The sequence below is a fragment of the Macrobrachium rosenbergii genome, chromosome 21, assembly GCF_040412425.1.
Source record: "Macrobrachium rosenbergii isolate ZJJX-2024 chromosome 21, ASM4041242v1, whole genome shotgun sequence".
NCBI lineage: Eukaryota > Metazoa > Arthropoda > Malacostraca > Decapoda > Palaemonidae > Macrobrachium > Macrobrachium rosenbergii.
In genome coordinates this window covers 19,652,371-19,671,688 of record NC_089761.1, presented here as the reverse complement: position 1 = coordinate 19,671,688, position 19,318 = coordinate 19,652,371, and the positions used below count along the sequence as shown (strand labels likewise).

Here is a 19,318-nt window from a genome sequence, read left to right as displayed (position 1 = left end):
ATGAAATGTGTGCTTACTCTGTCAGGGGTTTAGAAAGATGCAAGCATCTGGCAGCTTGGCTGATACCACCAAACCACCTCCTGAGAAAGAGTTGGGTTTCAGCAAAAATCATTTTCCTCAAAACCAAACTAAGAACAGTAGTGCAGGAACTCTTTAATCACAGAGAGAGAACTTGGCCAACCAAGCACCGTGGGTCCCTTTGTTGCAATTTTCTAAATAGAACACTGCCGGCTACTTACAGTAAAAAATGCCATCAGAGAATACATATTCTCTTTGTAATTACAAACTATCCATCAGTGACTTTCAAGTAATATTATTGACAGAACTGCTTGTAAAGAACATTATTCAATTCCACAGGTCGTGTTCTCTCTCCGTGTGGTAGTTTTGCAATGACAACCAACATATAAAAAGTAACATATAATTAATAATCATCTGACCTGTATTTAAATAAAAAAATAAACCTGTTCACAAGCCCCACAAAAAGTAATCGTGCTTGTAAAACTAGACATAACTGACAGTTATTCAATCACACAAATAGTCAGATACTGTATACATGGGAAATTATTTTGCATGTGCAGCAAGTAAGAAACAGTGTCCCTAAATGAAATCTTACATTAACACACTTGATGATCAGGTCAACTTCAATGGTAAAAGCAACATTCCAAATGACTTTTGTTTGTTTCATATGAAATGTTAAAAGGGGGTCAAGATTATCCAATGACTCCTCTAAGCAATATATAAAACTGTACAATGTCTTATAGTTTCTTTATTAAAAGGCAAATTAAGTCTTATAATAGAAAAACTATAAACATTTATGAAGAGTGTTAATAAGTCAATAAGTTCCCTTTAAGGGATATATTTTACAATATACAGTATAATTATTCCTTGATAACAGCATTACCATATGTTCATGGTTAAGGGGAAGAGATGTGATACTTAGCATAAGTAACTTCACTAAAATTAAAGAATATATTAAACTGACAAGCATATAAATCACAATTACATACTGCCAAAAATACAATAAACATCTTACATGTGCCAGAGTTAAGAAAAGATCTCACTGTAATGAACACCTAAAATGTTCAGGGTCTCATCAGCCATAACCTTATCTGATATTTTTAAATCTTTTTCATCATATACACCTAATCTATTTTAAGTTTACCAGATGGTTATGAAGTGACTGTGTGAAGTAATGACATGTTTTAAATGTAGTATTGATATTTGCTGTTAGGTTCCCACCAAAGGAAACAATGACTATAAACTTTTATTTCTGACACAGTCACAGTTCTCATACTCTCATGGGGCTGACCTGAAGCACTGGAGCAGGACAAAATGGACAGCAAAGTAGGGGAAACAAATGAAGAGCAAAAGAAAGAGACTGGCACATTTCATGTTGAAAGGAACCTTAACCTTCAGCAATGCATAGTGCACCACATAGCACACTGTGAACAATACCTCACATTGGGGTAATGTCTGTATTATTTTGTAGTTTAACAAGACCACTGAATAACATTTCTATTTAATAGACCTCTGAATCACATTTCTATTATGGAGACTGCATGAAGGATTTGCTCTTCACTGACAAGTTACAATCAGTGCAGTGAGTGGGGAAAAAACCACAGGTAAAGTATGATAAGTCCATGACAGACAGTAATACACCTGGGGGTCAAAGATATTAATATATAAATGAGCATTAGTACCTTCTACAGTGCACCAAGCAAGACAATGTGTGAATAGGACCCAACCTACAAAGCCCTTTAAGGTAAAAAGGTTGTAAAAAATATAAACAATCTAGAATTCCATCACTCCAAAAAATTTCTCAACTATTACAAGTTCTTAAGATCCTAGTTTCTGGGGAAACTGAATTTTACAACCAAAGTACTGAAAAATAACTGACAATCAGTGCAAACAGTAATATTTTCTTTTTAAACCTTAATCTCAAAGCTTAACTTCTTTTCTTGTACCATATTATAGCATTTCAGTTGGTAAAATGACTAGCAGTACTGCCACTGGTACAAACACAACACACTTAATACTGGAGCAAAACTGGCCAGGTCAGTTGTGAAAACAACATACTAGAAAGGAAAGTATTGCACACAAGCAGTAAAGCAATTATAATACTTCAAATTAGAAAACACACAAAGTAACAAAAGCACAGAGCAGTAATCTAGAATGGGAGCTGCATTTGAAATAAGAAGAGAAAACTAAAAACAGAAGTCCTCTAGCCCACTTATCAATCATTACTGACATTTTTCACTTTAAAACTTTCAGGAAAAAAAGAAATGCATTCATGACAAAGCAAACATTCAGAGCCTGGAAAATATTTAGGCTAAAAGCTTAAGATTCAAAATAAGTACTATTTAGATGTGCCTACCATAAAAAAAAAACAACAGCAAAATTATGTTGTCAAGCTTCAGTGCCTATCTTAAAAAAAGCAGTACTCCACGCAATATGGACTAAAAAAATGTTTAGAAAATAAAAGATATGGTAACACAATTCCATATACAGCAAATGTCATGCTTCCTTTAACAGGAAATAAATCAGATTATTGTAACCTTAATCAAACCAAAACATAAATACTGTACTGCCAAAAAAGCCGACTAATACGCAGCTACCTTGTAAAGTTTGTGTATGAAAATACAATAAATATAATACTCAGAATGTAAATAAAGCCAAGACATGGAAGACTTTAACCTTAAACATTCAAGATATTGTTAAAAGAATTCTTAACTAATTAAGAGAGCTATGGTTTAATAAAAGACCTGATGTACTTATGGAATTCATACAAGCAGATGATGGTAGTCCATATCTAACACAGCAACCATAGCAAAAGAACACACAGGAATTGGAAAACTAACAGAAGAAACCAGAAAAAAGACAAACACTAACAAACCAGGGAATGGTTGAAGACCAAAATAAAAAAAAAAGATATTGGATGAAGTGGGGGGGTTTTCTAATGCCCTTCCAATTACTCACATGTCATGAGGATTGCGTGGAGAAGACTGGGATTGAAGAATTCTGCAAATAAAACAGGTAAGAAGAGATTAATTCTAAATCCCAGCTTTTGCATGTGTGTGTGTGTGTGTGTCTTTTAGGAAGGGTTAAAAGCTAAAGGTGAGTGAAGCATTGCAGATATCTGTAAGAGCAAGTGACCTATATTCCCAGTTAATAAGTACAGTCTACTAGAAATGTTGCCTAATATTGTCTTCAACCAGAAGCTAAGGAAAAAATAGGAAAAAATTTTGTCTACTCAGAAAGGAGAGAGAGCAAGAAATTTTTCCTTTCACCTCAGCTTTTCTATATCATATATCAAGTTACCACAACACTTTCACAGTTACAAAGATGTTGGTCAAACATTCAGAGGGGAGTAATTCCACTTCAGGATAAAACTCGTAATGGTACATTTCACATATTACTAATGCAATCACTTGAAATGTTCATAGAAAAGTAGCCAAACACACCTAGTAGCTATTGAACAATTTATACAGTATACAGATTTTCTAAACAATTCTGGAAAGCTAAATTTCATGCTCAAACTTAAATAATGAGATGAAGTGTGTTCATTACTCAAACAATTTTTCACCAAAAACGGTAGCCATGATTACTTAATAACAGTATACTGTCTTTTATTTACATTCCACCCAGGGCCTTACACATTTGTGACTGCCGGTGTCCCCCCACCTAATACATTCTTCCTGCAATTACATTCACATTCTATAAAAAAATTTGAAATTTCTTAAACTAATATAGCAAAATTTAAGAACATTTTGAAAGTAAAGTGAAAAACCTGGTCATTGCTGGATATCCATACAGTGGGACCAATGTATAGCAAAACTGAAGCAGCCAATATAATAATTATAAAAACATTCTAATAACCATTGTATTCAACACCTCTTCACACCTATTTAATTTTGTTCTTAAATTAATCCCTTAAAAACTTGTTCAAAATTTTTCAAAAGAAAATTAAATAAAATGCTTGTGTAGACCAGGACCTTACACAATACCTCAGTCAAAACCCCACCACATCTAAAGGCTTTTACTTATGTATCCCTACTTTTAATTAAAAGTACTCCTATAATTGACACTATTTACTGAAGTTTTATGAGTTGTTTTTGTGGCCATCAGCCCTATGGGAAAAGTTTAGATGGTGCTCTGCAAAGCCTTCACTACTTTTTTTATGTGCAAAGAGGGTCAGTCATCAGGAAACTGCTGTATTTTAATTACTGGAGATTCTAGATAGGGTTATTTTGCTGCAAATAATGTCAACTGAAAATCTTTTTGTAGGTTAGCTTTCTTGGTATTGTTTCAAACAGATACAATACATAACAGGGGGTTATGCGTGGCTATATGCTAACTAAACTGCAATTTGGGATCAGTTAATGTTCTCACTTAAGTCGAAGAGATTAGATTTCGACAGGTTTGTTTAACAGTAATGCTACAATAGCTTGTAATAATCCTATTCTTAGCTACTGTCAATAACTAGGCATGGGCCTAAGTAGCTAAGCCTTGACAAATTGTTCTTAGCCCAACATTGAAAGTTAACAGCCCATGCCTTGTAAGAGTTCCATCACTGTGGGGAGAAGGCAAGTTAGAAGCCTGTTACATAATGTTAAATTCTGTTGTCACGAACTACCCAAATGAAAAACCGCTAATCCCCCCCACCCCCCAGGGGACACAGAGTTGCATACTGTAGGGTGCAACTGTAACCAGAGAGTGCTGATCTAGCCTAAGCATTAAATTAATGTTCATGTTTCTTACATGTCCAGAACAAAACATGCAAGGTCAAGTCCCAAGGTATCTGATTTGAATTCCCATTTGTTCTGCAGTCTATATAAGCTGTGAAGATAGGATTGTGTCACAACTACTACAATTTAACTAAGGATATGGTGCTGGTAAACCTACAGACCTTGGCTCTTAATTATAGGTTTACATACCAATCCACACTTGAAATACCAAAGAACGAGCAATTCCTGTTATGAAGAGCTTTCAAGACTGACTGCCACTCACTAGCTGTAGGATTCTTCCCGTATTTGGAAGCTGTAAGAAGTTTCTTGAAACAAGATGTTACTTATCTAAACTGGAGTGGTCTAAGTGGTAGAAGCATTTTTGCCGTAAATGATTGCCTATAGGGAAACATGTCGCCTTTCTTGTTCATTCATATGACGAGCTCTGAACACAAGCAATAACCACCTATGGTGTTGGATAACAACTCATCCCAATCCAAGATTGCTGCCAAGGACATTACTGAAATGAATACCCACAGTGCTATGGAGAGAAGGAAACTAAAGATCCTAAAACCTCACAGCCTCACACAAAGCTAATGCATTTTCTCAATACTTGCTCTTGGAGACTGTGGGTCTCACTGTGACTACCTGCTGCTTGCACCAGATTCCTGAGGTCAACTGCAAGTTTGTTTACATGGTTAAATCAACAATCTTTTATCTTGAGTCACGAACATAATAAGAAGATAACTTTTCTTTCTACACTCAAAAATGAAGAGTACTTCACAGGCCTTGACAGTAATTTTTCCAGTCAAAACACAAAGTGTTGACCTCCTGTATAAAATGTTCAACATGCTACCAACCTACTTTGGGAGGCCTATTATCTCCAACATTCAAGTGTCTTGAGGCTGATGGAGAACACTAGGTTTCCCTTCCTACCAGATGGCAGACAGAAGGTGTCACCTTGAAGTGTTTTTTAAATCAAGATTTCCTTTTCTTCAGGTTTAAACATCTAATAGCTTTCCTTCACTGTTGCATCTTTTGCAATTTCTGTATGAACCCCTTAATCACTATCTTGGCCACTTTCTGCATGAATACCTTATTCTTACATAATGTGCATTTTTAAATGATTCTTTGTTACCCCTATCTTGTGTACTTTCCGCAGGAATCCATAACTTTTACCTTGTGCAATTTCTGCATGAATTCCCTACTCTGTTCTACCTAGTACGCTTTCACAAGAATCGCCTACAGTACTACACTGTGAACTTTCTGCCTGAATCCCCAACCTTTTTACCCTGAATCATCTACTCTCTTCTATCACATACATTTCTACCTGAATCCTGTACATTTCTCTGTCATTTGCACTTTTTGCTTGAATCATGTCACTTCCCACCGGTTAGGAGTTGAGTTCCCATAAAATCTACAACTTCCCTCCCTTTTCACCATTTATGCAACCTCAATCTACAGATTATGATTCTAAACATCTCAGCCACTTACTTCCCAACCTGTGATACTGCACTACCTTTCCAACATACAACATCTGTGTTGATCACCTTCAGAATCTTCTTCATTTTCTTCTGTATCAATGTCTCAAGTGGAGTGAAAAATAAACGATTTTAAACAGAGTTACTACTGTTTTTTTAATGCTCTGTCAATACTATCTTTACTTTCCCGTGTGTTGCTCAGGTAACCGAAAAGCCCTCCTCCATTACATAATCTATCTCCTATAACTTTTCATATGATTAAAAACACCAACTACACTTTGCAATTCTGATCATCCCGGTCAACGTCATCATTTAAGTTAAGATACATATTCCTAGGTAAAATCTTCAACTCTACAACAGCATCCACAAGGCTTGGTTGTGCTCCCTCTGTCCTTTATTCAAATTTTCCACTTACTAAAAAAAAAAGAGTTCAACCAAACCAAGGAGTTGAATTTTACCTTAAAAGCATTTGGGCATTTTTCATGAATTCTGCTTTCAAAAATAGGTCATCTACACACTCTAGCTATCTGAGACCTAACCTTTTACTATTCTATTAACATGCCAAATGCTGATCCTTGATGAGCACTAATATTTACCTAAAATTCTTTTGATGTACCAGCAACTGGTTTCACATGAGAGCTTGTGGTATACAACAGTACAAGAGATTAATGAGCCTGGACGAAGGCCAAAAGCAACTACCCTGGACAATCAAAAGCCGATGGGTAAAAAACCAAAGTGGAAAAGCAAAGGCAAAAGCAACAAAACAACTTTAGAAGGGGTAGTAGGAACAAGCTTCCCCAGAGGAGAAATCAACAGAAGCAGCTAGAACAAGAATTTTAAAGGCAGTAGAAGCTTGAATGGGGGAGAGGAGGGGGAAGGGGGAATTTTACAATAATTTTTCACATATTCTGCTTACTGTAAGCAACTCTTCAACTCCACAGACTTTAACTTTGATGACTTGCTCACTTATGGCAGTTTTTGCTAGGCTACCCTTTTAGACATGATGTATTTTAGTGATACACCTTACATTAAGTGATAAAATATAAATTATATTTAAGTTTAGGCCAAAAATTTTACATATTACTAAAGCTGTGCTTCATCAAGTGTTCAATTGTCTGTTAAACTACAGAACCTTTGTTAACTTATCAGAAGACCAGACTGCCAACTCATCTGGTGTGTTACGGGGTTACTGTTTATTGCCACATAGTACTGTAACTAGACCCCAGAGCTAATTTATTTAGTTCTCACATGGCTAGCCCAAAGGAATAGTCTTTGTTACAAAGATTTATACTTCCCTCATCAAAGTACAGCTCTTTAAAATTTTATAAGTGGGTTAACTAAAAATTATGGAATTCTGAAAAATAATATAACTTATCTGCTTCAAAAATTGGTACACTTTGGACATTCACACAAAAAATATTTTCCTGTTAGTGTTACTCTGAAGTCTGAAGATTGAGGGACTACATCAAGTGGGCTATTCATAAATAACTATGGGTCAAACAAGAGTGACCAATTCTATGATGACTTTCATACTGCTGGTCAGAGGGATTTGTTCTTAAATAGTGATAACAAATTTAAAGTTTTACTGCTAGGTGGGAAGAGACCAAAAAGAATCGATGGAATGCAGCACAGGCTAAGGGGATGCTGCGAAGAATCTTCACTAGAGCCCAAAGAGCTCTCTGCCTTACTACTGGTGACAGCAACCTCTTGCAGGGATGTATAATACTTCAGCATCTCATTCTACTCCACAACAGCAGCACAGAAAAAGATTCAATGACAGTGTGGCCAAGATGGATGGGAGGTTACATGGAACAAGAAAGAACTCAACTAGCCACACAGGATGGAGAATGATGTAGATACAAATGAAGACAGATTGTATTACCCAATCTCCACAAAAAATTACCTCAACAGGTACATAAGTCCAATACAAAATGGTCTAAAAGCCTACAACATATAACAAAGATTATATGGTACAGAGATGTATCAAAATAAAAACTTCACCAAGCTTCACAAAGATACAAGTCAAAAAGTTCAGGAAAAATTGTTGAATGATGTAACACAGGAATGAAAAAAAATAAAGTAAACAATTATCTGTGATGTAGTGATCCATATAGACTTGTTACCTCAGTCATCCTCTTGCTACCCTGGTGTTAACATCTGCTTCAGAAAAGTAACTTCTTGAACCCATGGAAAATAAAAATTTTTGAGATGAGAGCTCAAGTTCCTGACCAAAAAAACAGGAAAAATTATTGAAGCTTTGCAACAAGTTTTATGGAGATTCTTCTCCATCTAAATCAGGTTTATGATTGGATAAAGCGATTTAAGGATGGTCAGGAGGACCTCAAATGACAATGGAGGAAGACCATCACTGCAAAAAATGAACAATTATGCTCTCAACCAGTTGGGGTTAAATGACATGTGATGATTTAACCAAACAGATTCACATTTCCAAAATTCATTGTCTTTAAAAGCAAAATTTACAGTATAACAAAAATGAAGTTTGGAGATGAAATCTGGATCATCTAATGACCCAGGTGAAAATTCAATCAAAGCAATGACCTAAGAGACATGGAAGAAACTCCAAGGAGGTTTTGATTGAAGAAGGACAAAAACAATCACTGGGAACTACTACTGGTGTTTTGCAGAGGACTGTAAAAATTATTGCACCGTGAATTTTTGTTCTCATTATAATTTTTATATTGAGAGGAAGTCCTTATAGTCCTGATCTTGCTCCTTCAGATTTTTTCATGTTCCCAAAACTCAAAACACTTTATCCTCATTATAATTTTATTAACTAAACAGCTAAGCCAAAGAGTTAGATGAAGTAGATATGTTTGTTCTTCAAGGAATTATGACTTCCTGGAACTTTTTGACTTACCTAAGCTAACAACAAAAATAGTATCACCTTATTCCCTAATAAAACATTTTTCCCAAAAACAAAGTAGACTACAAAGTAAAGGGAAATGAAAAATCACTGAAAAAACCAGTTGAAGATTCTGACAAAACTTCTTTCATGGATTTACTATATATGATGGCATATAAGACACACTTTAAAATAAAAAAAAAAAAAATTGCTCAACACTGAAAAGTTAAATTCTGACAAAACTTCTTTCTGGATCTGATAAAAAAAAAATTGCTCAAAAAATCACCCCTGGATCTGATATGTGAAGGTGAGGCCCCCAGTAGACTAATATTATACCCAAATCACACTATAGTAGGCTAATTTTACCCCAGATGGTCTTTAGGCTAAGTTCATGTTAGTAAGGGTGAACCTATCAATCTGAACTAATTGTCTTGCCTCAATGGATTGAATCATTATGTTTTGCCTCAGAGATTTCAAATACCTAGCCTAACTCCAGAACAATATCATTTACTTAAACTATGCCATTATTATTATAATTTTTATTACTAAACATATTATTATAACTGGTACTGTAAAAGGAATTATCTAAAACTACGTTTGCTGGTTCCAGCTGATCCACCATCATACCTAAGTATACCTCAACACACTTCTATCAGTAATCAGCTGGAAACTACATACCCATAAGTGAAAGGAAATAAAAGGTAAAACAATAACCTGGTAAACATTAAGGCTGTACATGATTCACAGAGCATGAATCGCTATACATATGAGAACCATCACACATTCACCCATGCTTAACAAACCTGCTATTCCTTATCACTAAAAACAATTTACTATTTCGAGCATAACTGGGATAAGAGCAAGTACTGACGAAACAAACCAAGTTGAGAAACAGCTGTTTGCCGATGATATTAGTTGCCATAACTATTTTAGTTTTATTAAGTTGCACTACAGGTGTCAACAGCCAAACTGCTAATTTCTAAACAGGACTTCCATGTGTAAAAATAAAATAAAAACTTTTATTTGTCTTTCACACAATGGGGAAAAGGGTCTTAAGAAAGTATACCACTAGATTTAAGCTGCGGTTTGCAGCTGTGGCTGAATTCATGAATAATGGGCAGGGTGCAAAATGTTTTGGTGATAATGAAGACAACTTCTCAGACTGGCAAAATCACAACTTTACTATATTTATAAATAAAAGTAAGCTGCAGTGTTTAGCCCAGCTTTGCTAATTAACAAAAAATGCATCTCTCAAATTGAATTATGCTTAATTTAGCAATTATGGCAATGATGATGGCAAAACTCAATCCAGCTAGTGATTTTAATAATGCAAACATTATCACAAGACAAGCAGCACATGATTATAATATACAATTTAAATTATCATTAAAATATCATTAATTTAAATATAACTGCACTATTTGACCTCTGTAAATAGATAATGTTTGTGTATCAACATAACTGGGGCAAACTTCTCTCACACATTCTGACAGCATATTTGACAGGTTCTGCCATGTCACATCCAAACTTGGGTGACTGGTTCAGCTTTTGATGTGCCAAACAAACCTTATGACTGACGCCCTACCCTCCGAAAATAAAAAAAAAATTTGGTTTTTAGAATTTTGGATGAGATTAAAAATCTGTGCACTAAAAACTGTCTTCCTGAATATGCCCTGCTGAAAAATGGGTATGTGTTACAAGCCTGTGCATCTTTTATGCCATCAAATATGTTATTTGAAACATTTGATATAAGTTGTCTGTTAAAAATTAAACAACCACTGCAGAGATGTTTGACTGGAAGTGCTGCTGTGCATCCTCTGCATTCAAGGACTTAGTATACCATATTCAGTTTTTGACATGACTGTGTTGTATGTAGACTTCTTATAACACAGAATATAGGATTGACTGCAAGTTTAGTTATAAAACATAATCCAATTACTTACCAAGGCTACAACTTGCATATAATTGACCGCTGAACTAAAGCATATGTTGCATACTAAATTAAATTATTTTCACTACAGTAGTAATGACATTTGTCATTAATAATATAGTGAAAATCACAAAATTCACATGTAAATATTCTTAGTTCATTTGCCAGTTACAGTATATGTAAATCATAGCTTCTGCAAGCAGAAGTATGATTATCTATCTATAATATTTGTTTACTTCCTTTCTCTTGTGTTGTGTATCATTATTTTACTCCATTTTTGACAAGTTAAAGATTATTATAACTGTGTACTGAAAATCAGTATATACAGTGCATGACATATTTCCCCATGGTTTCAACCAATAAATATGATACCCTGAGTTTGGAAGTAACTTAAAGACTGTATTAGGGTTTCTTAAATTTTTGTATGCCATACAGGATAACAATAGTTTTAATATTTTTATATCTGTAATAAGCCTACAAACACACATGAGCACTTGGATGAAATGTTCATTACTCTTTTAATATGGATATACCAAATTGCAGAGCAAAATGGTAGGTACCTGCTTAACAAAATCAGCAAACATATCCACTCACATGCAATGCAAACAGTACTTTCTTCAACTTTGTTATTCCTTCATGTATTGATACATTCTTTACTAAAGTTAATCGCCTACAAGGCACCTTCAAAACTTATAATGTCCCCCAAAACTGTCCAAGTTGAGGTACGAGTATTTATTCTATATACTTTTAATATTTTTGCAATACCATCAACTGCTATTACAAATATGCAATGCTTAGTGGATCTAAAAGATTTAGTCAATTCAAGATTAAAGCTTTAAGAATATTGTAAGTCTGATGGCAAGATAGAGTTAGAAATAATACTATTTATGATGATATATAAGTTCCATATATAGATGAGAAAATGATGAGAGGGAAATAGATGTGTCTTCGACCTGTACTTCATACAACTACTGAAAGAACACTACATGATGACATCAGCTGGGCTCCTCTGGGAGCCAGAGGAGTTCAACAATCTAGAACTACTTGGATGAGAATTATGTGAGAGGGAGCTAGAGATGAAGATGATGAGTGTGTAATTTCATAGAAGCCCTATGCATTCACGGCACTGTACTCTAGTTTTCAATTTATCATTTAAATAACTCAAACTGTTTCTCACTTGTCTTGGAATAATAATTTAAAGAATAACAAACCTTTCTAAATAAATTACAATTCATCTATTCAATAATCCTACTCACACCATACTGGGAATTTCTATACAATGCAAGGTACTTTTTTTTTAATAAAATATATACCTTCCCAATTTTTAGCAATTCTTCTCATGTCCTAGCAAATCGTGTGTATTACTTTGCATTCCTCTGTCCTTTCATAACCTTACTTGTCTATGTTTTTCCAATATATATACTCATATAATCTACATATAAATACATTTTTATTTCTATTTCTCAGCCACCATGAACCTGAACTCCTACATAAATACTCCACCCCCTGGGGGCTTTATCCTTTTCCCTTTTTATATATAACTATGAAAGATAAGGGCATTTGGATACCTATCCCTCATCCTCAATTCTCTTAGGCTAGCACCAGTTTCAACGTGACTGATATACTGCCATTATAGTCTTGGACTAGTTTTTCTTGGTTACCTAAGAGGCTACTACGAGGTGATATTAATAGACCTATTGCATATGATTGGTAAGATTTATTTTCAACAATCTGAGTTCTGTATGAGCAAGGATGTTGCACCAGGACTAAAAGCCAAAAGCAAACACGAAATGAAGTTAAAACGAAAGAATGCTTGAAAATCTTAATTGGCTAATGACCTCTATCCAATTAAAGATTTTATCAGACTTAAAAGCATCAAGCACCAAAGGGTCCAAACCAAACTGAGTATCTACATGACCTACCTCTTCCATTTCAAAAGAAATCAACCTTTAGGACCAAAAGCAACAACTACTGACCCTGGGCAACTAACAGCAGGCAATAACCTCAGAGAATCGACTCAAACCACAAAGAGAATTATGGAGTCAAACACTGATATCAAAGAAAATTAAAGGTGAAAACAACAATGAACTTACCTGGACTGATCCTCGTTATGGATCCTTTTAAGTTCCCTAATGTGTAAATTTCTCGCTCTCTCTAGTTTCTCCATTTCCTGCTGAAGGTCTGTGTCCTCCTTTTTAAGTGCCGTTTGCCTTAACTGTTAATAAAAAATAAGAACACATGGTCAAGTACAAAATAGTTATTCCACATACTAACTCAGAGAATGAAAATATCATCTGATAAAAGCTAATATGAGAGTAGGGGTTAAAAAACAAAATCTGCTTTATATCAGCTTTTAAAAGCTAATATGGAAATTTAATGTTACTCATATTCATTACTGAAAAATTTTACAATTGACCTTTCTGCATTCCAAACTAACCTTCAATATTTCTTCAGATTCATAATACTCTTGAATAGTCAGGTCCCGGTGGTCATGGTCTCCAAGACCATTTGGAAGATTTAAAGACTGGTTTTGACTATTTGAGCCCCGTTTTCGCGTGTTGCTACCTGACTCATTAGGTTTCCTTTTCAAGAGGAGCTTTCTTTGCCGATCTATCTCCTCTCTTTCGGACTGTAGTTCCTCTTGCCGTCTGCAAAAATCAAAACATGATTGTACAGTGAAATATTGTAATAATATAATTTACATAATCTTCAAAGTTCAAGAACCACTACCATTTGTCAGAAAAAAGTCTAGAAAAAAAAAGTATCGTTACGTTTCGTAAGAGGGTACACCTTCAGTGTGCCATGCAGGGCACACTATAGACAATACTGATGGTTCTATGCATGGCCCTTCAGTTTTAGTTATACCTTTCTGCCTTTTACTTTTCATATGAAGTGTCCGCCATAAGAGCATAGTCTTGCACCATCTAACTGGATCCTGTTTTTGTTGGATACAACTATATCAACTTTTCTTCTATCTTGTGAGAATGAATAACTGTCCCTTTGGGCACAGCAAATAGGGTTAAAAGTCCTTACAAAATTTTTTCTTCTCGATCAACACTCCTGTTGCTGCTCTCTCCCTCAGCAACATTTTCTGGGCATAGAGAATACACTAATCATGTTAAAGCCAACTGGAATACAGGATTCAAAAACCACTTAGTCCCTTTAAATAAGAGTGCTGTAAACTACTCTCATTATTCCAGGAATGTACCTCAATACTATCAATAAATTTTTATTGTTATTAATAATATTAATTACTGCTGTAGTACAATTATGGTACAGTTCTGGCTTACTGTTTATGATTATCCACAGTTAGTCTTGTAGTTTTTTGTTTGCGGTTGGCAAAAAAGCATCCAAAGGATTTACTGAATAATTTAAAAGTATTATTATTAATGCTGAGAGATGGAAGAATGGGTAGAATACATTAATTACATTGCAAGAAACCTAACACTTTAATGACAGAAAAATCAATCGAATTCCCTCAAAGTTCTAATAACTTACCTGCCAAAGTCTGCCAAATGTGACCTCTGTTCCTTTAGTGGAAACCAAACTTTTCTGTGACTTGAAATCACAAAAACTTTAACAATTCCATTACCTAAAATAAATGTTTTAATTTGACACCAAATTGAAGGTTCCAGCTATAAAATCAACATACTACTGGCTGTTGGAACTCTTCCAAACTCTGATTTATTTTCCCGAAAATTTTTAATTTGGCACAAGTGTACCTTCCTATGGCAGATACCTCATATGTTTCCTTTAATCTCTTTCCTCCAAGCTGTCTACCTATTTCAACTTTACCATGCTTCTATATTCAATTTGTTCCAGGAGCAAGAGATGTGGTCACTGAAACCACAACAGGAATACAATCCTGGCAAGTGTCATAGATTCCTCCAGTCAACCTGTCTGCAACATTACCTAACAGGCTTCTAATGCACTGTTCTCCCTGGCCACAGCCAGCAGCAGAGGGTCCAGATGAATGCTACAATCTTGGGATCAACTAAAACCTATACTTTCCCCACCCCTTCAGTCTTCTCCAGCAGATCTTTGTGAAGCTCAGGGCATCATCAACTCATGGACGATTCAATATTTCTCTCTGGTCCCAACAACTTTTCGTCGACCTTAACCTAGTTCCAGACAGTCGTCCTTGCCCTTCAGATTGACTTAGAAAAGTTAGGCTGCCAAGCCATGCACTGGGGCACTTTCAACCATTCAGCACTTAAAATAGTAAAAAGGGAATTGGCATGGCTGGACAGGAAGATAAGGAGATCCAGAAAATGAAGTACAGTACTAGGATCTGAAGGTGGAACTGGGATAAAACCCCATAGCTGCACAAAGTTTTGGACAACATGACTGAAGAAAGGAAGCAGGAATGGAAGTGAAGTAAAAGGCTACAAGGATGCTGCAGATACCAGAGGTACTCTGATGGTACTAACTCTTCAGGAGATACTTAAAAGTAAGCCCACTTCCACACGTTCCACAACCATCTGGAATACCTGAACCTTCATGTATGGAGGCTATCAAGTGCAGACTCAGGGATGTTTTTCATGTCATAGCAGCTGCAATTGCAACCCTGGTAGAAGTCTGACGACTAACCTTCCCCATGGAAAACGGAAAAAATTTGTTACTTGATGTAACAAATAGTGTTCCTGCACATGGAACCTGTATTCCCAGGCCTGTGGATTTCTTTGTTTCTTGGCTACATGAATTAGGTGTGGTTGTGGGTTGTCTTTGGCAGGCAAGAGCAATGCTAGTACAGGCAGTCCCAGGGTTATGTCAGTCTCAGCTTATGTTGTTCCGAGCTTATGGCGCTTTTCAAATATAGTCATAAAAAAATCTGCTCAAGGTTACAGCGGATGTTCCAAGGTTACGTCGTTTCAGTCTTAAGATGTGCTGTAAGCGACGCAAGAGTATTTGTACATATTTGGAGGACATTCTAAAAGATCATGGATGCACACCTCACCAGAAGCAAGGTAAATCAACTGGGGAAGTTTTCAAGACAACCAAAGGATTAAAGGTAAGGCATTCATCACTTTATTTCTAATTTTAAGCAATTTTTTGATATGGTGTTCTGGCTTACGTCATTTTCCGACTTATGTCGCGATTCAGGAACAGAACCCCTTATGTAACCCAGGGACTACCTGTACTGTACTGTGAAAAGAGACCTACTGTAGTTTGTCATTCAGCCCTGTTTGCTGCATCCTCAGAGTGTTACTGGCCCCAAAAGGGTGCGCAACCCTCCCACCCTCTTTGCAGGTAACAGGGGCTCTGGGCCCTTCAGAGCTGAGTGTAGCTTGGAGGTTCTACCAAAGACTGGACTGAGATGGATGGGTCACAAATGCACCTTGATCTACATATACTATGGAAGTCCCTCTTCTTTAACATGCCAGAGGGCCAGCCTGGAGCCCTCAATAGAAGGAAGAGATAACTTTTGGCATTGCAGGAAAGAAGTGAAATCTGCAGTGCAGATAGTGGTATAAAGGCACAGACTGTATTTCACCAAAACTACTCTCTCTATGTGCAAGCCAGACAACATACACGTGTTGCCTGTCATGCAACCTATAGGGTGGGGCTGCTTCAGCAGCCTTGACTAGGGAAAGGACCTAGGTCAGTCTGTGGACAGTTTGAAAAAGTCTGATAACCATACCTGCTGAAGCTATAGTTAGGCAATGAGGATCATGCAGATGGCCTTTCAAGGGAAACATGGAATAAGACATCTTGTGAATAAGTGGAATGTAATGAATGAATTGCTCTAACACTTAAAAAAATAAGACAATTAGCAACCATTTAAATAAAGAGGTCATGCAGCAGCAGTCAACTTTAACTATGTCAGCTACCTCCAATACCATCTTCTATACCTACACAAGTTAAAGACAATAATTCAGTGCCAACTTTTCCCCAAATTTAGTATAAAAAATACAACACTTACTTTGTGATTTCCTGGAAGGCATAACCATCTTGCCAATTTTCTTGAAACGTTGCTCCGACTCTTTGCGTAACAAACTGGCCAAGCCTTAACCGATTTTGCATACACTTCTGTCTCGCTTCTTTTTTCTCTATATTGCTTTTTTCTATTAAAAGTTTTTTAACAACTTCTATACACTTATTTATTTGCAACTGTTTTTGTTCAATTAGTTTACTCTGACTTTGGAGCTGTCTCGATAATTCTTCATTTGTCTGAAACAAAAAAATATGACAATGAACTTCTAATAACCAATTAATTTACACATGAAGTAAACCTCAACTGAAAACATTCAAGTTATAAAGTAACTCTATCCACTGGTTCTAAGCTATTCCAGATATAATAAAATGTTACAGGTGACTTCTTTACCAATGACATCAGTTTTGCTGGTCATTTAATTTCTAAAACATTTTCAAGTCCTTAAACCACAGTATGTCTAGGGTCCTATCACTTTTAAAGCAAGAAAACTTTATCATATCTTCAAGAATACAATACGGTACATAGCAATGCCACTTCTCAAGAATCCTTGATTCATGACTTCTCATTTAAGAAATACAGTTTAATTGTAGAAACTGCAATGGCAGTTTTACAGTGAAAGGGTTATATAATGTTTACATGCAACCGGATACTGTATCATGACCAACAGAACTTACACATTGCAAATTATCAATTCTTGAATTCTTTGCCTCCATATCCATAGACGCCCTACTCTCCATCTCATCAACCTGACGATACGTAATATCACTTTGGGTAGCACGGTGGGTCACTGGCACACCTCGAGGAGGGGGCATAAGCCCTACAAGTGGATCGCCTAGACCACCACTATGACCAGTCTGAAACAAAGGTACAACAATATGAAGAACCTAACTTTACTAATAATATCCTTCCCCATGAACAGCTCTTGATCCCATTATTATTAATATTTTACGAACCAATCTTTAGTTCCTGACATGGGAAAAAAAAAAAAAAGGATTTTCATGAGAAAAATGAAAAATCACTGACATTTTACTTCAACAGTTTTTAATTTGAAAATCCTTTCCCAACTAAAAATGATCATTCCTCTCCCTAAATATATTCAAAACAAATGTATAAATAAAATAAAACCTTCTGGAAAACATGAAGCAAAAAACTAAATCCTCTGAAGACATATGTTTATAAAACTCACCATATGGCCCAAATGTGTTTGAGGGGATGGACTTTTCGCGCCAGAATGTCTGTGGGGTGAATTAGTCGTTAAGGGTGCGGTTTGTTTATTAAAATATTCGTTGATTTTCTTTGAATCTGACGCTCTACTCATCTTAAGGCTGCTTTCCCCTCACCTTCATCGCTCTGGCCTTGAGATTTAGAACTTCATTACTTTCAACTTTTCTTTTTCGGTCAGAAGGTGTTCGCTGCTGAGCTTTTTCAGGACTAGTACTTTCTTCCCGATCAGATGAGCCTACAAGAGGTTGGAAATGTAACTTAATGACAAAAATCTAGATTCAATATGTGAGAGAGAGAGAGAGAGAGATAATTTTGACAATAACCTACAAGAATATACCTCATAGACTGAAACGCTTCATCATGACAACAATGAATCTGCAAATATCTCAACCAACACTTAAGATACTTACCGGTGCTTAAGTTGGAGTCTTGCCTCTCAAATATCAATGACTGAGTCCCCGACCCTGAGGACATGGAAGTAGGGGGTTGAGTAGATGTGGGAGTGCTAGGGCTACTCCCCCCTAAGTGGACCTGAAATAAATTTGTGATCGAAGTGAATAAATGTTTCAAGAACAATAATTTCAACCAGCAAATACTTGCCTAAATGGAAACATAAAACAGACATTATAAGTGTAAAGATCTTTTCCATACTGTACTTTTACTTTACATGAAGCTTCTGCAATGCAGGTTACTTAATTTCTTAATAACACAAAATGGTAAATCAAAGACAATACAACACAATACATAAATGATGGCTATGTTCTTAGTAAGACCTGTAGATCATTAAAATTCTCCAATGCTATTATATAAATAGTCATGTATGTAACTTCCTAGGACAAACATAAAGCATCATCCCACAGCATATTTTCTGTCTAAAGAAAGAGACTACATTGTGTGCAGGATTTACCAAAAAATTCTCTCCTGTGAAGCTCACCACCCTCAAATGCACTTGAAAATATAAAAAGAGAATTTTAGATTTGTTGCATTTATTCCAAAAAGTCAAGGAGGCATTAGATGGCAAAGTAAACTGTCAAACCTTACAATATATGGTGTAATTTTAGAGATGGCAAGGGTTGCACTGGTGCAAAACTTTAAGTATATAACATTCCCCGAAATCACAGAAAAAAAAAGGACACTAAAATAGATAATCAAATAAATGTT

At 35.8% G+C, this 19,318-nt stretch overlaps 1 protein-coding gene across 1 annotated transcript in view; it reads right to left on the bottom strand.

Annotated features, from left to right (window-relative positions):
• Positions 1 to 19,318, bottom strand: part of Tlk (Tousled-like kinase) — a 44,336-nt gene that overhangs the window by 10,604 nt on the left and 14,414 nt on the right. The window contains exons 3-11 of the mRNA XM_067123161.1: positions 18,568 to 18,688; positions 18,303 to 18,392; positions 18,120 to 18,271; positions 17,608 to 17,787; positions 16,922 to 17,169; positions 13,436 to 13,646; positions 13,092 to 13,213; positions 2,977 to 3,018; positions 18 to 80 (exon numbers count right to left, since the gene is read on the bottom strand). Coding sequence (XP_066979262.1) covers positions 18 to 80; positions 2,977 to 3,018; positions 13,092 to 13,213; positions 13,436 to 13,646; positions 16,922 to 17,169; positions 17,608 to 17,787; positions 18,120 to 18,271; positions 18,303 to 18,392; positions 18,568 to 18,688 — 1,229 coding nt within the window. The remainder of the gene's footprint in view (positions 1 to 17; positions 81 to 2,976; positions 3,019 to 13,091; positions 13,214 to 13,435; positions 13,647 to 16,921; positions 17,170 to 17,607; positions 17,788 to 18,119; positions 18,272 to 18,302; positions 18,393 to 18,567; positions 18,689 to 19,318) is intronic.